At 39.9% G+C, this 15,473-nt stretch overlaps 1 protein-coding gene across 5 annotated transcripts in view; it reads left to right on the top strand.

Moving 5' to 3' along the window:
• The window catches only part of ltbp1 (latent transforming growth factor beta binding protein 1), a 116,887-nt gene that overhangs the window by 18,127 nt on the left and 83,287 nt on the right, over positions 1-15,473 (top strand). For all 5 annotated transcript variants that reach the window (XM_066670996.1, XM_066670979.1, XM_066671006.1 and 2 more), the window contains exon 3: positions 654-963. In XM_066670996.1, the coding sequence (XP_066527093.1) occupies positions 654-963 (310 nt within the window). The remainder of the gene's footprint in view (positions 1-653; positions 964-15,473) is intronic.

Raw genomic sequence — 15,473 nt, 5'->3', positions numbered from 1 at the left:
TAGTGTTTCAAACCACAATGCGTTCCACAAACTGAGAAAAAATAAGCAAAGACATTTCCTGTTTACGTGTGCATCTGCACTGAACTTCAAAAGAAAGCGAAAAAAATGTAATTGGAAAAGTGAACACTGCAGCTGGCCCATGCACAGATATTTTTGGGGGGAAAGCGTGGACTCAAGGGGGAAAAAGCGATTTGAACTTTAATTTAATTTACAGCTCATGGCAGACACACTTATCCAGAGGCCAGAGAGTCAGGATTTCTACCCAAAGACTGGGATATGAACCCTAAACTTCTAGTGGATAGAGTCTCATACACTACACTACCTAACCATTATGAGCAAGTGAGCTAAAACTCTTTGGGTGCCCAAGAGTTATGAAGCTTGTGTAACCAAGCACACTCACCCCACTCTTTTTCCAAGGAGCAGCTACGTCAGGTGTGTCCTGAAAGACATGATTATTTTATGATGCATTTGTCCAGTCAGTCTCAAAAGAGCAGGGGCCTATAACTCTGTGTGTTTGTGTGTTGTGTGGATATTCAGACATTTGTGTTTGTATGCTTTATATTAAAAAGTATTATACTTTATAGTTCCTGGTTTGTATTTGTGCATATTGTTACCTGACCCTTTGTTTTGTTTTTTTCCCCATCTCTTTACAGCCAATTGTCTACCCAGTTGCCAGAATGGTGGAATGTGCCTTCGGCCACAGATGTGTGTTTGCAAGCCAGGCTCTAAAGGCAAGTCTTGTGAGCAGACCACCCTACCCCCTTCTTACCCAGCAGGACCCGTGAATGGACACACCAGTGGACATACAACTGGTCATGACACAGTACCCCAGCGGCCTATTCCTCAGCAAGTCCTCCCCCAAGGCTCAGTCCAGGGCCCCTTGCCCCTGCCCAGCAGCAGCATGGCACACATGACGCTAACCATGAAAGCCTCACCGAATGGCCCCATCCCTTTCCAGCAACAGTGAGTACTCTGAGTCGTGCAGCTTTTTAACACAGACTTCCTATGGAGCCGCTGTTCCACACACTTAAGTGTTCTGCTTTGAAGGGTGAAGGGGCTTGATAATTGGTGGATGAGCAATGTTTGACCAGAGCTTTATGAGTCATGACCAAATGCTTTAAAGTAGGTACACTCCTAATACATAAAAGAAACTTATATCTGTGAGTCAAGAAGTACCATGACATTTTCCTGAAATTTGTAGTTTTTAAGGAATTATTCTCACAACATTTTTGTATTAATAAATGGAGCGGAATCTTGTAGCCCTCCTTTTTTATAAAGGAAATATGCTATCAAAACATATGTAAAAATGAAAACAGGTCCAGGAGATCACATGACATAGTACAGTGTTGGACAATGTAGTGTTGGGTAATGTAGTGTTTTTCCATTCACAATAAACATATTGCAATGTACTTGTTGGGTCCATGCACCTTTAGGCCATTTGATTTTCATTTTGAAATGGGAAAATGGAAAATGGGGAAATAAAACAGGAAAATCCTCCGTCTGCTACTGGCGCTGTGGTCAGACAGACTCGATGTGTGTTCACATTTCACCTTTTCCCACTGCTCTGTCTGCTCTCTCTGTTCTGTTTCTCAGCCAGAGGGCTATAGAGCTACAGTCGGAAATCATTTTATACGCGACCAGAAAAGCTTCCTCAGTATCTGGCACTATTGAAACTCTTGTAGTCAACTCAGTCTCAGTTTGTGATTGTAATAAGAAGTTGCGGTGATTGTAACATGGTGGCTGTGTGCATGGCTATTTGTGTAAATGGCGAGCTTGTTGCTCCTGAGGGTAATATGATGTTTTGCTGCCCCTTCTGTGTCTGATAGCTTGGCTACCCCTGTATGTATTACATGGCCAAAAGTCCAAGTGTGTTAAGTTCCAGTGACATTGCCTTACCAGCACTTTCCATATCTCACAGGGGTGGCACATCTGCCTTCACTCTCCTAGCTTGGTAATTAACATTTACATTTAAGGCATTGGTACTTTACAATAAGGTTAGTTAATGTCACAATTAATCATTAATAATGACAAGAAACAAGACGTAGCATTCTTTTAGGATGTTATTAGAGATGCACCGTTCGATCGGCCGATGATTGGCCTGTATAAAAACATAAGAGCCACAGAGTGCCGCAGAGACATGGTTGGCTCCGCTTTGGATTGAGAGAAACAGAGAAGAAGAGGGAGGAGACTGTTCAGCAAAAAGAGAGAATGAGAGTCGATCATTTGACAGCTGTTACTGACTCAGAGTGCCGCACTGACTTCCAAAACCAACACGCGCCTGGAGTCAGTCACAGCAGTAAAGTTAGCCAGTCACCGTGCTCAAATAAACACCTGACTCTCAGCGCTTCTAGTGTTAAAAATGTCACCAGTCAAGCTGATGTTATCTTCCTTATTGAGATTTTTCCTTCCACCTTAAATGAAATTAGGAGGCTTTCTGTTCCACTTTTGATAATCAAAGGTTTATTTCCTCCTTAAGTGGGTGAGTTTACAAGGCTAATATTGGTGTCATTTGCCAGTCTCTTATTTGAATAAGGTGAATACATGAAAAGTGAGAGTAAATCAGTGAGTACCAGATTTGTTTTCTTTTGGAAAATTAAATATATTACTCTTTATTGTATTTGGAGGTTTGTGAAAAGAAAACATTTGTCCTTTAATCTACTACAGATTTTATGTAGGAAGTTCCATTAAAAGAAAAGTTGAACAAAATATTTCTGCATGTTGTGATTTATAATTTTCAGAATGAAAGAAAATCAGCCAAAATCAGAATCATCCAAACATGTTCTTAAAAAACATCTGAAATCAGAATTGTTCAATAAAATTGCAGTTGGTGCATCTCAAGATTTTATAAAGTCATTAAATAATGCTAGTTCTTGTTTCTATCAATACCTAATTATTTGTTTAGTAATGATAAATCTTAGCAATTACTTAATACTTCCTTAAGAACCGTTAATAAATGTACCCTTATTGTAAAGTGTTACAGAGACTTTTAGCATATTCTCTTGTCCAAAGCGACTTACAAAGTTGGTAATATTTTGTTTTGCAGGAAGCCTAGCTTTTACTACAGAAGCATGTACTACATGCTTTTGTGTATGATTTGCATATGGACACATTTATGGCATATAGTTATGTTGTTGCTGGTGATTAGATGTCTTTCATTTAGTCTTGTGTTTTTTCAGTTAATGTGAGACATCTCTTTTATCTTCACAGGGGCCTGTAATTCAAACAGTCTGAAGTGTAATTATTTGGACCCAGTCTAACTAAACACATTGAGTAGCTCCGTAAGGACGCATGGTTTCCGTCACTTTGGCAGGTGTGTTTTCAAGGTGTGAGATTCTTCTCCACTATTTTTCTTTGCCCTGTCACTGTGAGTTGGTATGAGTGATGCAGCTGGACGTTGCTGTGTAGATCTGGTCGACATCAAAGCAACTTTCAGTGACCTCTGCCAAGTCCATGCTCACTTTTGAATAAGGCATGCACCAATTTTCTGCCAAGATCTGTCTGAGAGTCATACTGGAAGGCTTTGACAAACTTGAAGCCACTGCCTAATGATTCCTGTTCTTTTTAAAAACTGATGCCTGATGTCAGACTAATTTTCTTCATTTTATTTGTTTATTCTGAAGTCATCTTTATTAGCATCTGTCATGGAGACTGGTGAGGTCTTGAATGATCTGTATTTTGACTTGGACTCCTATGATCATCTTGGGGGTTGTTTTGACTGCCACTCCACAAGCTGGAAACTTTGCCATGGTGTTGGATCTGGTGAATGTGTTACTCTCTGTTGGAGCGGTTTCTCGCACAAATCTTGCTTTTCACTCAAATGTGGGGCAACATGATGATGGAAAGCCTCTGGATATATATGTAGTCTGCAAGCATATTTGCATATCCAAAATTGATCTTGCACACATTTCTGTAGGGAGTACTGGAAAATCTTACAACGCGTGTATGAATTAGCAAGGGATGGGAAGTTCTTGTTTGTGTGGATTCGCTTGAGGTCATCTTCCAAGATGATTACACAAAAACAAACATACTAGTAATTATTTGGCCACACCTTCATTCTCTGATAGCTTGCAATAATTGACTAAACTATGGCCTGTTTACACCTTGCATTAACATGTGTTTCATATCAGGATTGTATCTGGTTAGTCCTTTGCAAGGTTCTGTTTGCATTTTTCTCTAATATGCATTTCCAGTGTGACCAGATGATAGGATCTGATGTTATTTTCCAGTGTAAAAAGCACAGGCATTGTTTACATCTTACTTCCTGAAACCTACTCTAAACACAGTTTATCACAGACAATTTCCAGTGTATTGTGTGTTGTCAAATAAGGGCAGAAATCATGTATAAAAGGCAAGGCAAGTCTAAGGCTAGCTCTTTTTAATGCATTTCATGATTTTTTGAATTTTGTACTGAATTTTGTACTCTTTAAAATGCAGTGAGGGCGGCATGGTGGTGCAGCAGGTAGTGTCGCAGTCACACAGCTCCAGGGGCCTGGAGGTTGTGGGTTCGATTACCGCTCCGGGTGACTGTCTGTGAGGAGTTGGTGTGTTCTCCCTGTGTCCGCGTGGGTTTCCTCCGGATGCTCAGGTTTCCTCCCACAGTCCAAAAACACACTTTGGTAGGTGTATTGGCAACTCAAAAGTGTCCGTAGGTGTGAGTGTGTGTGTGTGTGTGTGTCTGTGTTGCCCTGTGAAGGACTGGCGCCCCCTCCAGGGTGTATTCCCGCCTTGCACCCAAAGACTCCAGGTAGGCTCTGGAACCACCTCGACCCTGAATTGGATAAGCGCTTACAGATAATGAATGAATGAATGAATAAAATGCAGTGGAAACAAGCTTTTTAAGCTTACATGTGAATTTGATCATTTTATTTTCCGTTCTTTTTCATTTAGTCATTCTCAACGTAGGATTTATTTTCTTATGCCTTCATGATTTGAGTAAATATTTGTTTTCTTAGTAAATTAATGAATAAATAAGTTTAGTAAGACTGTGTTGGGCTAATTTATTTAAAAAATTGTAATTTGTTTACCATCATTTTGCTGAAAAAATTAGCTGAGTTGTCGCATCCAATGTGAAACGAAGTATAACTGAGTAGACCTGGCTTGTTTTGTGTGCTGCGTCTCTTGTGTGAAAACGGCTTTAGATTCCATCTTCAGGTTGTTGCAAGAAGCATTTGGTTTTTGAATGGAACCTTGGAACACTTCCATTTTTCACGTTCCTCGAAAAACTAGTTTCAAGTAAAGTAGGCGTGGTATAGCCACATTATTGATGAAGGATATTTGAAACACTAATGAACGTGCATTATGTGCAGTCTGTGATGCGTGTCCACTCTGTGAAAGCTGGCCAGAGTTGTACGAGGTAATTGCTACCAGATCTGATTCCTTGAAAACTACTCTCACTTTTCCACAAGGTTTATTTTGTGGTGGTGGGAGGTGGGCTTTTTGTCCTTGTTCACCATTCCTTAAACTGGCTCAAGAACATTCCAGAAGATTAAAAAATAAAAAAATTATTTATTTCATATTGTGAGGAGATATTAAATTTTAGGACAAATATACAGATGCACATGGTGGTCAGTGCTGTGTTAGGCACACTATTATTTTGTGGCAGTTATACTAAGAAAATACAACATGATACTAGGCAATAAACAACATATTAAAATACAATTCCCAGCAGAATTAATAATTACGGTTTTGTTTCAGAGTTTTTTTTTTTCTGGCTTAGGGACCCAGTTAAACCTTTGTTTAAATCAAATAACTACTGAAACCAAGAGGTTCTCCTCAACATTCACTAGCACAGGCTTGACCTGCTTCGAGTGACACCTTATATATCTGCCTTAGTTGTAGAAAGAAGTGTATGCGACCCTTTGACCTCACCAGATCCTGAGAAACTGGACCCATGGGAACGTCAAGGGTGATGTCCTCAAGCCCTTCCATGTGATGATGAATCATCAAAAGTTTTTTTTTCCTTTTTTTCATACCAGGAGTTTGTTTAGTCTTTGCCCCTTGATCTTTGATCCTGAGAAGGAGTAGACTGGAAAGACACGTGGCCAGTTGAAACTGAAAGAAGCTGTAATGCCTGCATGTGGCCAAGGTACTATCAGGTAATTTATAGGTAGTCCCATGTTTAGTTATTATGTCACAGAACTTTCACAAATTATTTACACAATTTGTGATGGTAACATCTCTCTAAGTGCTGTACATTCATGGAGAGAATGAACTTTGCTAATGTATTATTAGGGTAATGTACCTGAGACTAGTTTTTAAAACACTAGGTTTCAAAACAGATGCCCACATTTTGCTAGGATCATTCCGGATCTGCAAGGAGGGAGGATAATAGCCATGCGTCCCATAAAGAAAGCAAGGAAAAATCCTGGCCACAGATGGACTTTAGAACCACCTGGTGTAGTATTTGGGTCACAGCAATTTGACACAAGTGTCTTGGCCTATTACCCAACCTGTGAGTCACATATTTGTGGGAGCCCAGTGTATAACCCACAGGAGTTTGTAATTAGAGGATGGACAACCTTAGCATCAGTTCTATTAGAACATGGCTCCAGAAATCTCCTTAACCCCATCTGTTCACTACAGGCAAACCTGTATTTTAAGGCCATAAACTATTTGGGCCCAGACACACCAAGATGGCTGTTGAGCACCTGTGGCCATTCTTCACCCACTGGTTAGAGTTACTTCATATTAGCGTTTTCAGAATGAGTGTCCGGCGTAGTGTGTCAGTGAACAAGTAGATACTGTATGCACAGGTCAACCATGTTAGCAAACTAGGATTTTTCTTCTTTTTCATTTTATTTCTTTTTTATTCCAAACAGTAATAAACAACAGAGTGAGTAATTGAGGAAGTCAGTAGAGTCAGGTTTTGTAATGTTAGCTCAAAATTACTGGCCCCAAATATGCCAGTATTGACCGAAGGAAGGCTGCATCAGTCAGTCTGAGTTGGTGCTGCTGCTTTGAGTTTGGCTTGGTGTGTCAGGGCTAAAACAATTTAGAGAAACCTATCCCTGTTCTTCATCCAAGGCATGAATGAAGTCATTTAGTGTCATCCAGTCCAGAGCAGACCCACCTCTTTTGTGTCAAGAATACTCTGTCCATTACAGAGGTGAAAACCAATATAATAGACACTATCCAGACCACAAATTTCCTGATCATGCTTCTGCTATAGAAAGGCATGTTGTTTTTACGCATAGGGCCTGTTTACACCTGGTCTTAACATGCGTTTTGCACCAGGATAGTATCTGGATACACTTTGACCAGATTCTCTTTACATTGGTAACGTCTGACCAGATGAGATGTGACTTTACTTTTTCTTATAAAAAAGTACACAAACTCATAACTCACTTCTATTTTACTTCTCAGCAGCTGGTACCACTGTATTATATGTTCTCTAACATCAGGAAGAAACCTTTAAAACAGGCAGTGAATCATCTGCAAAAGGCTGTCTCTGGCAGCCGATATTTTTTCTAACAATGGTCAGTGCCACAACTGTCTACACACCAGAGAAGAAAAGACTTTTGTGGAAAAGAATTTTGTTCAGTTTTACGGACAAATAAATCCCGTCATTGTTTCACATATAAGGATGGATATTCTAGTTAATCTGTGAAAAAGTCTGACCATTGATCTCCAGAAAAACAACATACCTACATTATCCCTCCTCTCAGCCAAGGTGTTTCTGCGTAACTCGTAACTCTGTCCAGACACGGAAAAGGCATTCCATTTACACTTGTGTTAAACATGGATGAGACCCATCTCTGACCCAGTCCAAATGTGGTTTGAGAGATCTGATCACAATGCATCTTGGGGTTGTCTTTTCAAGTGGACAATCGTGTGGTGAAATCTGAGCGTGATCCAGTCATCAAAAACACATGTTAATGTCAACAGGTGTAAACAGGCCCATCCTTTTACACAACGTCATGTTTTTTGACTCTTATTACAGTCTTGGGACTGAACGAAAAACTGTGACATTTACAAGCCCACACATTTCCGTCTCAAAGCCCCAGAATATGAGTTAAGGGGTTTATTTAGGAAGGGACTGAGTGATTTGCTAGTGTGACTCTAAATGGCAGGTCTGTTTGTGCACCTCGTGAGTCATTTCTGATGGGTTTGTATTATTTATTCAGCAAAGCTGGAGCTCTGTGTCTTTGCTCTGGCAGCAGATGAACTCTCTCACACTTTTGAATACTGAACACATCATTGAGTGTGAAAGTTTGCAGTGTGTTTGCTGAGAATCCCAGGTGCATATATCCACAGATTCACTTTGCAGCTATTAAATGCCATTTTCTCACTCCATCCTAGAGCACAGCTGCTTTTAATTTAGCAGAAACTTTACATTGTGTATATGCAGACGTCTGAATTACGCCCATAATGCCCCCAAAATATTTGCTCTGGCTGCACAAATTCCACCGTTTTCACTATGTTTTCACTGCACCTTAGATGTGAAGGTAATCTACGCAGGTTTGGGTTCAGGATGAGTTTTTCAGAATTTACAAAAACAAATATGTATCTAAATGTACATAGAAAGCAGTGTGATACAGAAAGGACCTCACAGAAGGCCTTGTTAGAAGACCCCAGCACAGTGGATTTTGTGTGTGTGTGTGTGTGTGTCTGTGCAGAAAACCTAACCCAGATGCAGAAACGGCTGTGAGGCAAAGACAAGCCCCAGAGCACTTTTGGAGGGAAATTAAACGCCTTTACTGTTCTGTACTCCAGTTTCAGCCAGAGCTGGTCAGACCAGGTGCACACATTGCACAGTGTACAGGTGAAAAGTGGTGTTAGTTTTTATATGCTCACACTGCAAGTCATACAAATTTGATTGTGCTAACTTTTGTTGCTAGATTAGTCAATAAATATATTAGTAAATATTAGGCAGTTTAATATAAAAACAAGGAATGGGAAAAACTCAGAGCATCGCATAATATTTCCAATGGATCGTTGTTGTATTGTTAGTTTGCTATAAAATAATGTACATATATATGTAACTAATGATTGGGCCCTCACTTCTTTTCACATTTCTTCTAAAGTGAAGTGTATTAATAAGGGAATATCCTTAAGGGAAAAGCATTCATTGTATATATTAGGACATCACTGTCAGGATTTAATGGCCTTCAGCCACATAAACATTAGTGAGGTTAGGTACTGGTGATGTATTAAGTCATGCTGGAACCCTGCCGCCTGGTTCCATATGCTAGCCTTATAATGAGCCATTGTAACAGCTTTTATGAGTCACTTGTATCACCTGTATAATATTTAAGTCACATATCTAGGTACTAATAATCGCTCATGTCGCATTTCTCTTCTCAGATCATTTGAAGTGTTTCCACACGTGAAAAAGCGTTGAAATTAGATGAAACAACTGGCAAAAGCTTGCCTTGGGAATATTGCCAAAACCAAGATACTTTACCCCTTAGTTGTGAAGTTGGCGCTCATCAGCTCTCAAAAGATTCATGCTTTTAGCAATAATTCAGAAAAAAAATATTTAGACTTAATTTACTGATTTTTTTTAAGAAAAACAAACAAGAAGCTGAAATATTTGTGAACTAATAGTAAACAGCTGTTTTATCTTAACAAATGTAACTATTGCAAGGTGTCCCCAACCCTTTGGTGTCCCCCGTCATTGTGTACGAGTGCGCATCTGTTAATCTATGACTTTGCTGCAGATTTATTTAGCACCTCCATATGAATTGAATTACTGGCAGATTAGAATAACTGTGAGTTATGAAGGAGCTTATGGTCACATGTATTGTTCTGCTTCTTTTTTATTGATCTTACCAAGATAAATTCAGTCCTCTGGGGACGGTCTGCAGCAAGACGTCATGCCTTTTGTCAGGTGTTCACTTGCTGACTGCTTTAATGCGCATTTCACTTCTTTGACTTTGTGAAGGTGGAAACGGTTGATGTGTCACCATTCTTTAGGATGATTAAAGACAGTAATTCCTCTTTTAATATATGTGACCAGTGAGATGTGTATATTTGAATGTGTGTGTTCCCTCTCATATCCTCTGAATACACCTGGGTCTCCAACCATCCATCACTCAGTGAAGCTGGAGTTCATAGCCTCACTGTGCTCTGTTTTCATATCAGCATGCTCTTTGAAGTGCTGGGCAGATCCAGGTAACACCCTTATAATTACAACCCGTACCACCCCCCCCACACACACACACACACTCTTGCCTTGTGTTTTGCTCTCGTGCCACCTGCAGAGGGGAATGGGGGTTTGCTCTGGTTCTAGCTGAAGGGAGCAAGTGACGTGAGTGAAGGTGCGGTAAATTGTGCTATTCTACAGGAGGAGCAACGTTTTTTGGAAAAGGGGGTCATTTTCTAGGTTGATTCTTTTCTGTTCCAGCTGGATGTGGGTGACAGGTGTTGTATTTGTCAAGGATATATTTTAGAGACTGATGATTATTCTCATGTGAAATATTCCAGAAGCCATGTGTTAGTCTTTCACTGGAGCCCCTCAGTGTAGGTGGCTAGAAGCTCTGCTTCAGTTCACTGAGTTCATTAGAACGAGAGACAGAAGGAGGTGTGGGCTTAGTGAGAGGATGGAGGGTTGACGCTAAGGCTGAGTTTACTGTAAGTGCTAAAGAGTAGAATACACGAGGAGAGACAGAATACTGGAGGGAAGAGTAAAAAGAATGAAAGGGCTTGACTGATAATGACTTTCCATGGCCAGTTCTGATTTTCTCCAGTCTTATAAAAACTGAATTTGCCCTGTTCTGAGGGCTCATAATTATATTTTGTAAGTTTAATCAGTGTTATATTTGGTGGTGAAAATAAAACCAACACACACAGCATTTAGTTTACGTTATAGTATGTTAAGAAAAAAAGGTCATTGAGAAAGTCACTTCGGTTTTTCAGCTATGATTCAGACCTGTGATTGATGGTGGTCCAGTTTGAGTCAGTTTGGATGGAATTTTCTTGTACTTGGCGCAGATAGGTATTTGAGTCATGATGTGGGACAGGTTGAATGTTTTTGCAGGCGGAGCATTTATCATCATTAATAGCATTTATTACTCACTGTTATCCAGGGCAACTTACAGTTCTAATCACGTTACATTAGGCAGGCAAATGGAGTGCTGGGAATCTTGCTGAAATACTCTTACTGGTGTAGTGTAGGGAGCTTAGCCAGGCTGGGAATTGAACCCTTGTCCACCACACTGAAATCAGCCGTGTTACTCACTACTCCACACCTCCCACTACCATTTATTAGTTTTGCATTAAATAAATAACATGTTCTGGGTCAGTAACTTTGCGGCAGATACCTGTAGCAGGTAAATAATTTTTCTAAGGCTCATTGGTTTCTTCTTTCAACACTACACTTGCTTATAGGTGAGTGTAAATATTTAGTAGCTTGGCTCAAGGTAAAATTTTGTGTTGTGCAGCCATTATTTTGATATTGTTATGTATAAACATGAACTTATACAACTTTTACCGTAGACATAGCCTGTGTTTGTTCTTATACATTACAACCGGGAACACCTGCCACTGGAAATAAATGTTGCTTTTCCATTGCAAGGTACCTACTCGATTCGGCTCGGCTCTACACGCTTTCTTCCCTAGTATGGGTTGGTTTTCCATTGGCACAATGGTAAATTCCATTTTCCAGGTACAATAGCTGTACCCTAAATGTAATTCATAACACGTATCTAACAGGGGCTGCTGGCCTTAGAAACCACAACAACAGTGGCAGAAAGGTGATGTTTCACAATTGTAATAAAAAACACTTTATATAAAAAATCTACAATTCAAAAATTATAAAATGTTTCCTCGCCATTTGCTGGCTCTCCAGTCTGTTTGCATGTTGGAAACCAATTGAATGTGTTTATGATCCCCAGAATAAAAAAACAATCTTGTCTCTTCCGGTATGCTAGGCTTTCTCTCTCTCTGCTCATGGCACAGAAAAGCCATCTGTTGTTCTTTTAGACAACTGAGAGACCTCAAAACATTCAAAAGCACGAACCGACATGAAGATATTGCTTTTTCCTGCTCCATAGGTGCGTTATATTGATTTTTATTTTGCTGTTTCGGATCACTTAATGTGGAAGTATTTCCAAATTCGGGAGATGGCTAGCAGCATTGCAGAAAGTGCTACAAAACTAAATGACTCAAGTTATATGTAATATGGTAGTATACGAGTAATCAAGTAATATGGTAGTATACGAGTCTCTGTGTTAATTCAAACAGTGAATAAAATTTTACAGAAAAGTTCAACTTCAGCCACATTCAAACCACAGTCGGTTTTCTTCTGAAACAGACCTTAAAAGAGCTTCGGAACGAATACAAATTGCTTTTTTCCCATAGTATTTCCTCTTTAAGCGTCATTTACTCATTGTGTATTTTCTTGTTGATTTAGCTTTTTTATGAACACAGCTCCATGCTTGAGTTCAGACAAATCAGTAGATTTTTTTTTTTGCAGGTGGGCCATCAGTCTCTCGTTTTAGCCTTTCGACAGCCACTTATTCAAGGAATATTTGAACCTAAAGCCTCAAGACAAGTCTCTTTTGCCAGTCACAGCTCTGAAAGGTTTACAAGTCACTTTTAGTCCCTCTGCTTGCTTGGAACCACAAGTGAGTTGATACTAAAGAAGAACCCATTTCCAGATACCAAACTACAAAGAAAACGCTAGAAAGCCAAGTAGAGCTGAGATGAGTAGGTACCATGCAGTGGAATACTGCCAAAATATAAGCTGTGTTGAAATGCAGCGTACCCAATAATTACAGTTTCACTGATACTATATAAATAAGCCTGGTTGAGGACACATCAATAAATGTAGCAACAGTGCCCTTGTCTGGCCCAAGTTATGACTGTAACAATCCCAGCCAGTTACTGATGAGAGTTCAGAGGTGAATACTGTATGTATCTGATGGTGATTAAGCACTGCTAGTAAATGGTGAATGAAGAGAGGAATACAGAAGAGACAAAGCAGAGACATGTCCAGAAGGAGAAACTGTGCAGGTCTTCTTTCACTGTCAGAAAGCTGTTTATATGAAAATAAGCAAGATCTCAAGTCCGATATTTCAACCCTGCTGACTCCTTATGGACATGGATACAGTCAGAAAAAAGCCCTCCTTTTTTTCTATCTAATTACATTGAGCCTGCCAACGCACATGGTCTCGCCAGCTATTTTGTTGAGACTGGAATTGGAGCTTATGTTTATAAGTTCTCTCCTTTTCCCTCTCTCTCTATCGCTCTTCCCCCCAACTCTATTTCTCTCCCTCTTATTTGAGGCACCCTTTGGAGCCGCTGTGGTAGCTACTGGTGTATTTATTTAGAGGGGTTATACTGTTATATATTCTGGCGAAGACTGAGAACTGATGCCAGAACTTTGGACAGATCCTCGGTAAATCGCGTCACACTGCTTTGCTCTTTTCTTTCATGCGCAGAAAGGCCTCATTAGTTTTACAGGTTCTATTTGATCTTCTTTTTATTGCTCATCACTTACTTCATCCCCACTTAAATGTTCTAATTTAGGAAGAATACAGAGGGATTTAGCTGATCACAGCAAAAAATGTCTCGACTTGAGGAGCAGATCAGAGCTCTGATGGTTCATTTTGTAGTTTTTAAGCTTTTTTTCTGCAAAACAAATGGCCAAGAATTAAAATAGTGTTCGCAGGTAACTCAACCAGTAAGTGGTAATTAGTGTCGCATTGTCTTTTTTAATTGTTGGTCTTGAGAGGATGTGGAATCTCTTGCGGTGAAAGATATCAGTGATCAAACCAGACTGGATTTTGGCACTGCAACAACAGACATCACTGGGTAACAATAAATCCCAAGCCTGTTCACTGTTTTGGGCTTTTAAAAATGCTCAAATTATCAAGTTTCTGGGTGGCCCTGGCCCTTTTGTAGCTTGGCTGGTGGTTTCAATGCTGTATATCGGTTACCAAACTTATGATTTGGCCAGTCTTTGATCCATTTTCATAGCATTTTAACAGATTGAACGAGAAGCTGGGGCTTTTTTTTTTAGTGCCTCATAATATGTTTTGTCCATAAAAATCCTATCCCTTGCACCTTTACTTCATTAGTTGGTTATATTTCCTTTGGAGCCTTGGGGGATGGGCTGCAGTCCTCTTCAAAGGACCCACCACAACAAGGTTAGAAGCTCTATTGCTTCACACTGGGTTTTGGCAGTGAAGCACCATTGACTTGTGTCTGTCCTCTCTGAAAATTTAACCCTGACCCCCTGGATGCCACGTGGGCCTTTCCTCTCAAACTCCATGGGGAACTGCACTAATAGCTCCACTGTCTCCAGCCTCAGAGAAACTCTGTGCCTGCCAGAAGCTCCAGGTTGTAATTTACATTTTTATACACACAGCTGGTCCAGGAACAGCTGATGTCTTTTTCACTGTACAGATGTGATCATATGAGCAGAGAGGAAGCTGAAAACGGATCAGCACTTAGCATCAGAGACCCTTGAAAAATACAGGACCTCTGTGTGTAAACACCCCACAGCTGATCTTTGTCATCTCAGTAGTGTTTCTAATGGACATGCCGCTTGGCTCCGAGTCCAGAGTGGAAGAAAAGACAGTGTGCTTGTGCAGGTCAAGTGCTCTGGCAACTGTAAACTCATAGAGCTGTGTCAGGAAGCCTAAACAATAAAGAAGATCCAGGTTTGGTAAAGGAATTCTTTCAGAAGTCTGTGCTGAGTATCTGTCCTGTGATTTTATTCTGGACAATTGAGAGCACTTTGGGTGGTTTTAGTGCAGTAATGCACTGTAAATAAAAGACAAACCTTAGCTTAAAACCAAAAAATGCTGACAAATAAAATCCATTTGCATAAACTAAACATCCATAAATCATTGAAGTATGTAGGATACATCATGTGCCTCAAAACCCAACATCATTAGCAATAATGATCCGTTGGCTATTGAATGAAAATTCAAATTTTGGTAAAAAGACATTATGACTTGATGTGTTTGAATATGAAAGGATTGTCTTACAGAAAATTCTGCCACATATTGAAGCAAAATGTGCATCTGTGCAGTAAGTAAAAACACTATAGTAATTATTCAGATGAGGGGATATGCTTGATGTGTGTTGTTATAGATTGTTGCCCAAACCTCCTTTGAAGCTTACATTTTTATGATTGCATCCCTGTATATGACCTCATGTTCTTACAGTGTATAAATCAATATGTGTGTGTGTGTGAGAGAGATTGAGAAGTGTAGTGAATTTGTGATGACATGTTTAGCTGAGTGAGCCCACCTGTGTCTGACACAAGTTATAAATACTGACCATTCTGTACAAACAAATATGGTTCTCTTGTTCTTAGCTGCTCTCTGGAGGTTATCTTTCACTTGAAACACATCCATGTGCCTCTCAGATACAAAATCAAGATGTTAAGATGCTCCATTTACAGCAAGATGCTGGAAACTGGAATCTGTTTCTGACTGTGTGTGTTAGAGAGAGAAAGAGTGTCTGAGTGTAATGGCTGGAAGGGCATGGGTCAGTGGATGGAGCGAGAGTTTCTTTACGTC

The sequence above is a fragment of the Hoplias malabaricus genome, chromosome 1, assembly GCF_029633855.1.
Source record: "Hoplias malabaricus isolate fHopMal1 chromosome 1, fHopMal1.hap1, whole genome shotgun sequence".
Taxonomy (NCBI): Eukaryota; Metazoa; Chordata; class Actinopteri; order Characiformes; family Erythrinidae; genus Hoplias; species Hoplias malabaricus.
Note: the sequence above shows the minus strand (reverse complement) of the source record. Positions and strands in the feature narration are given on the sequence as shown.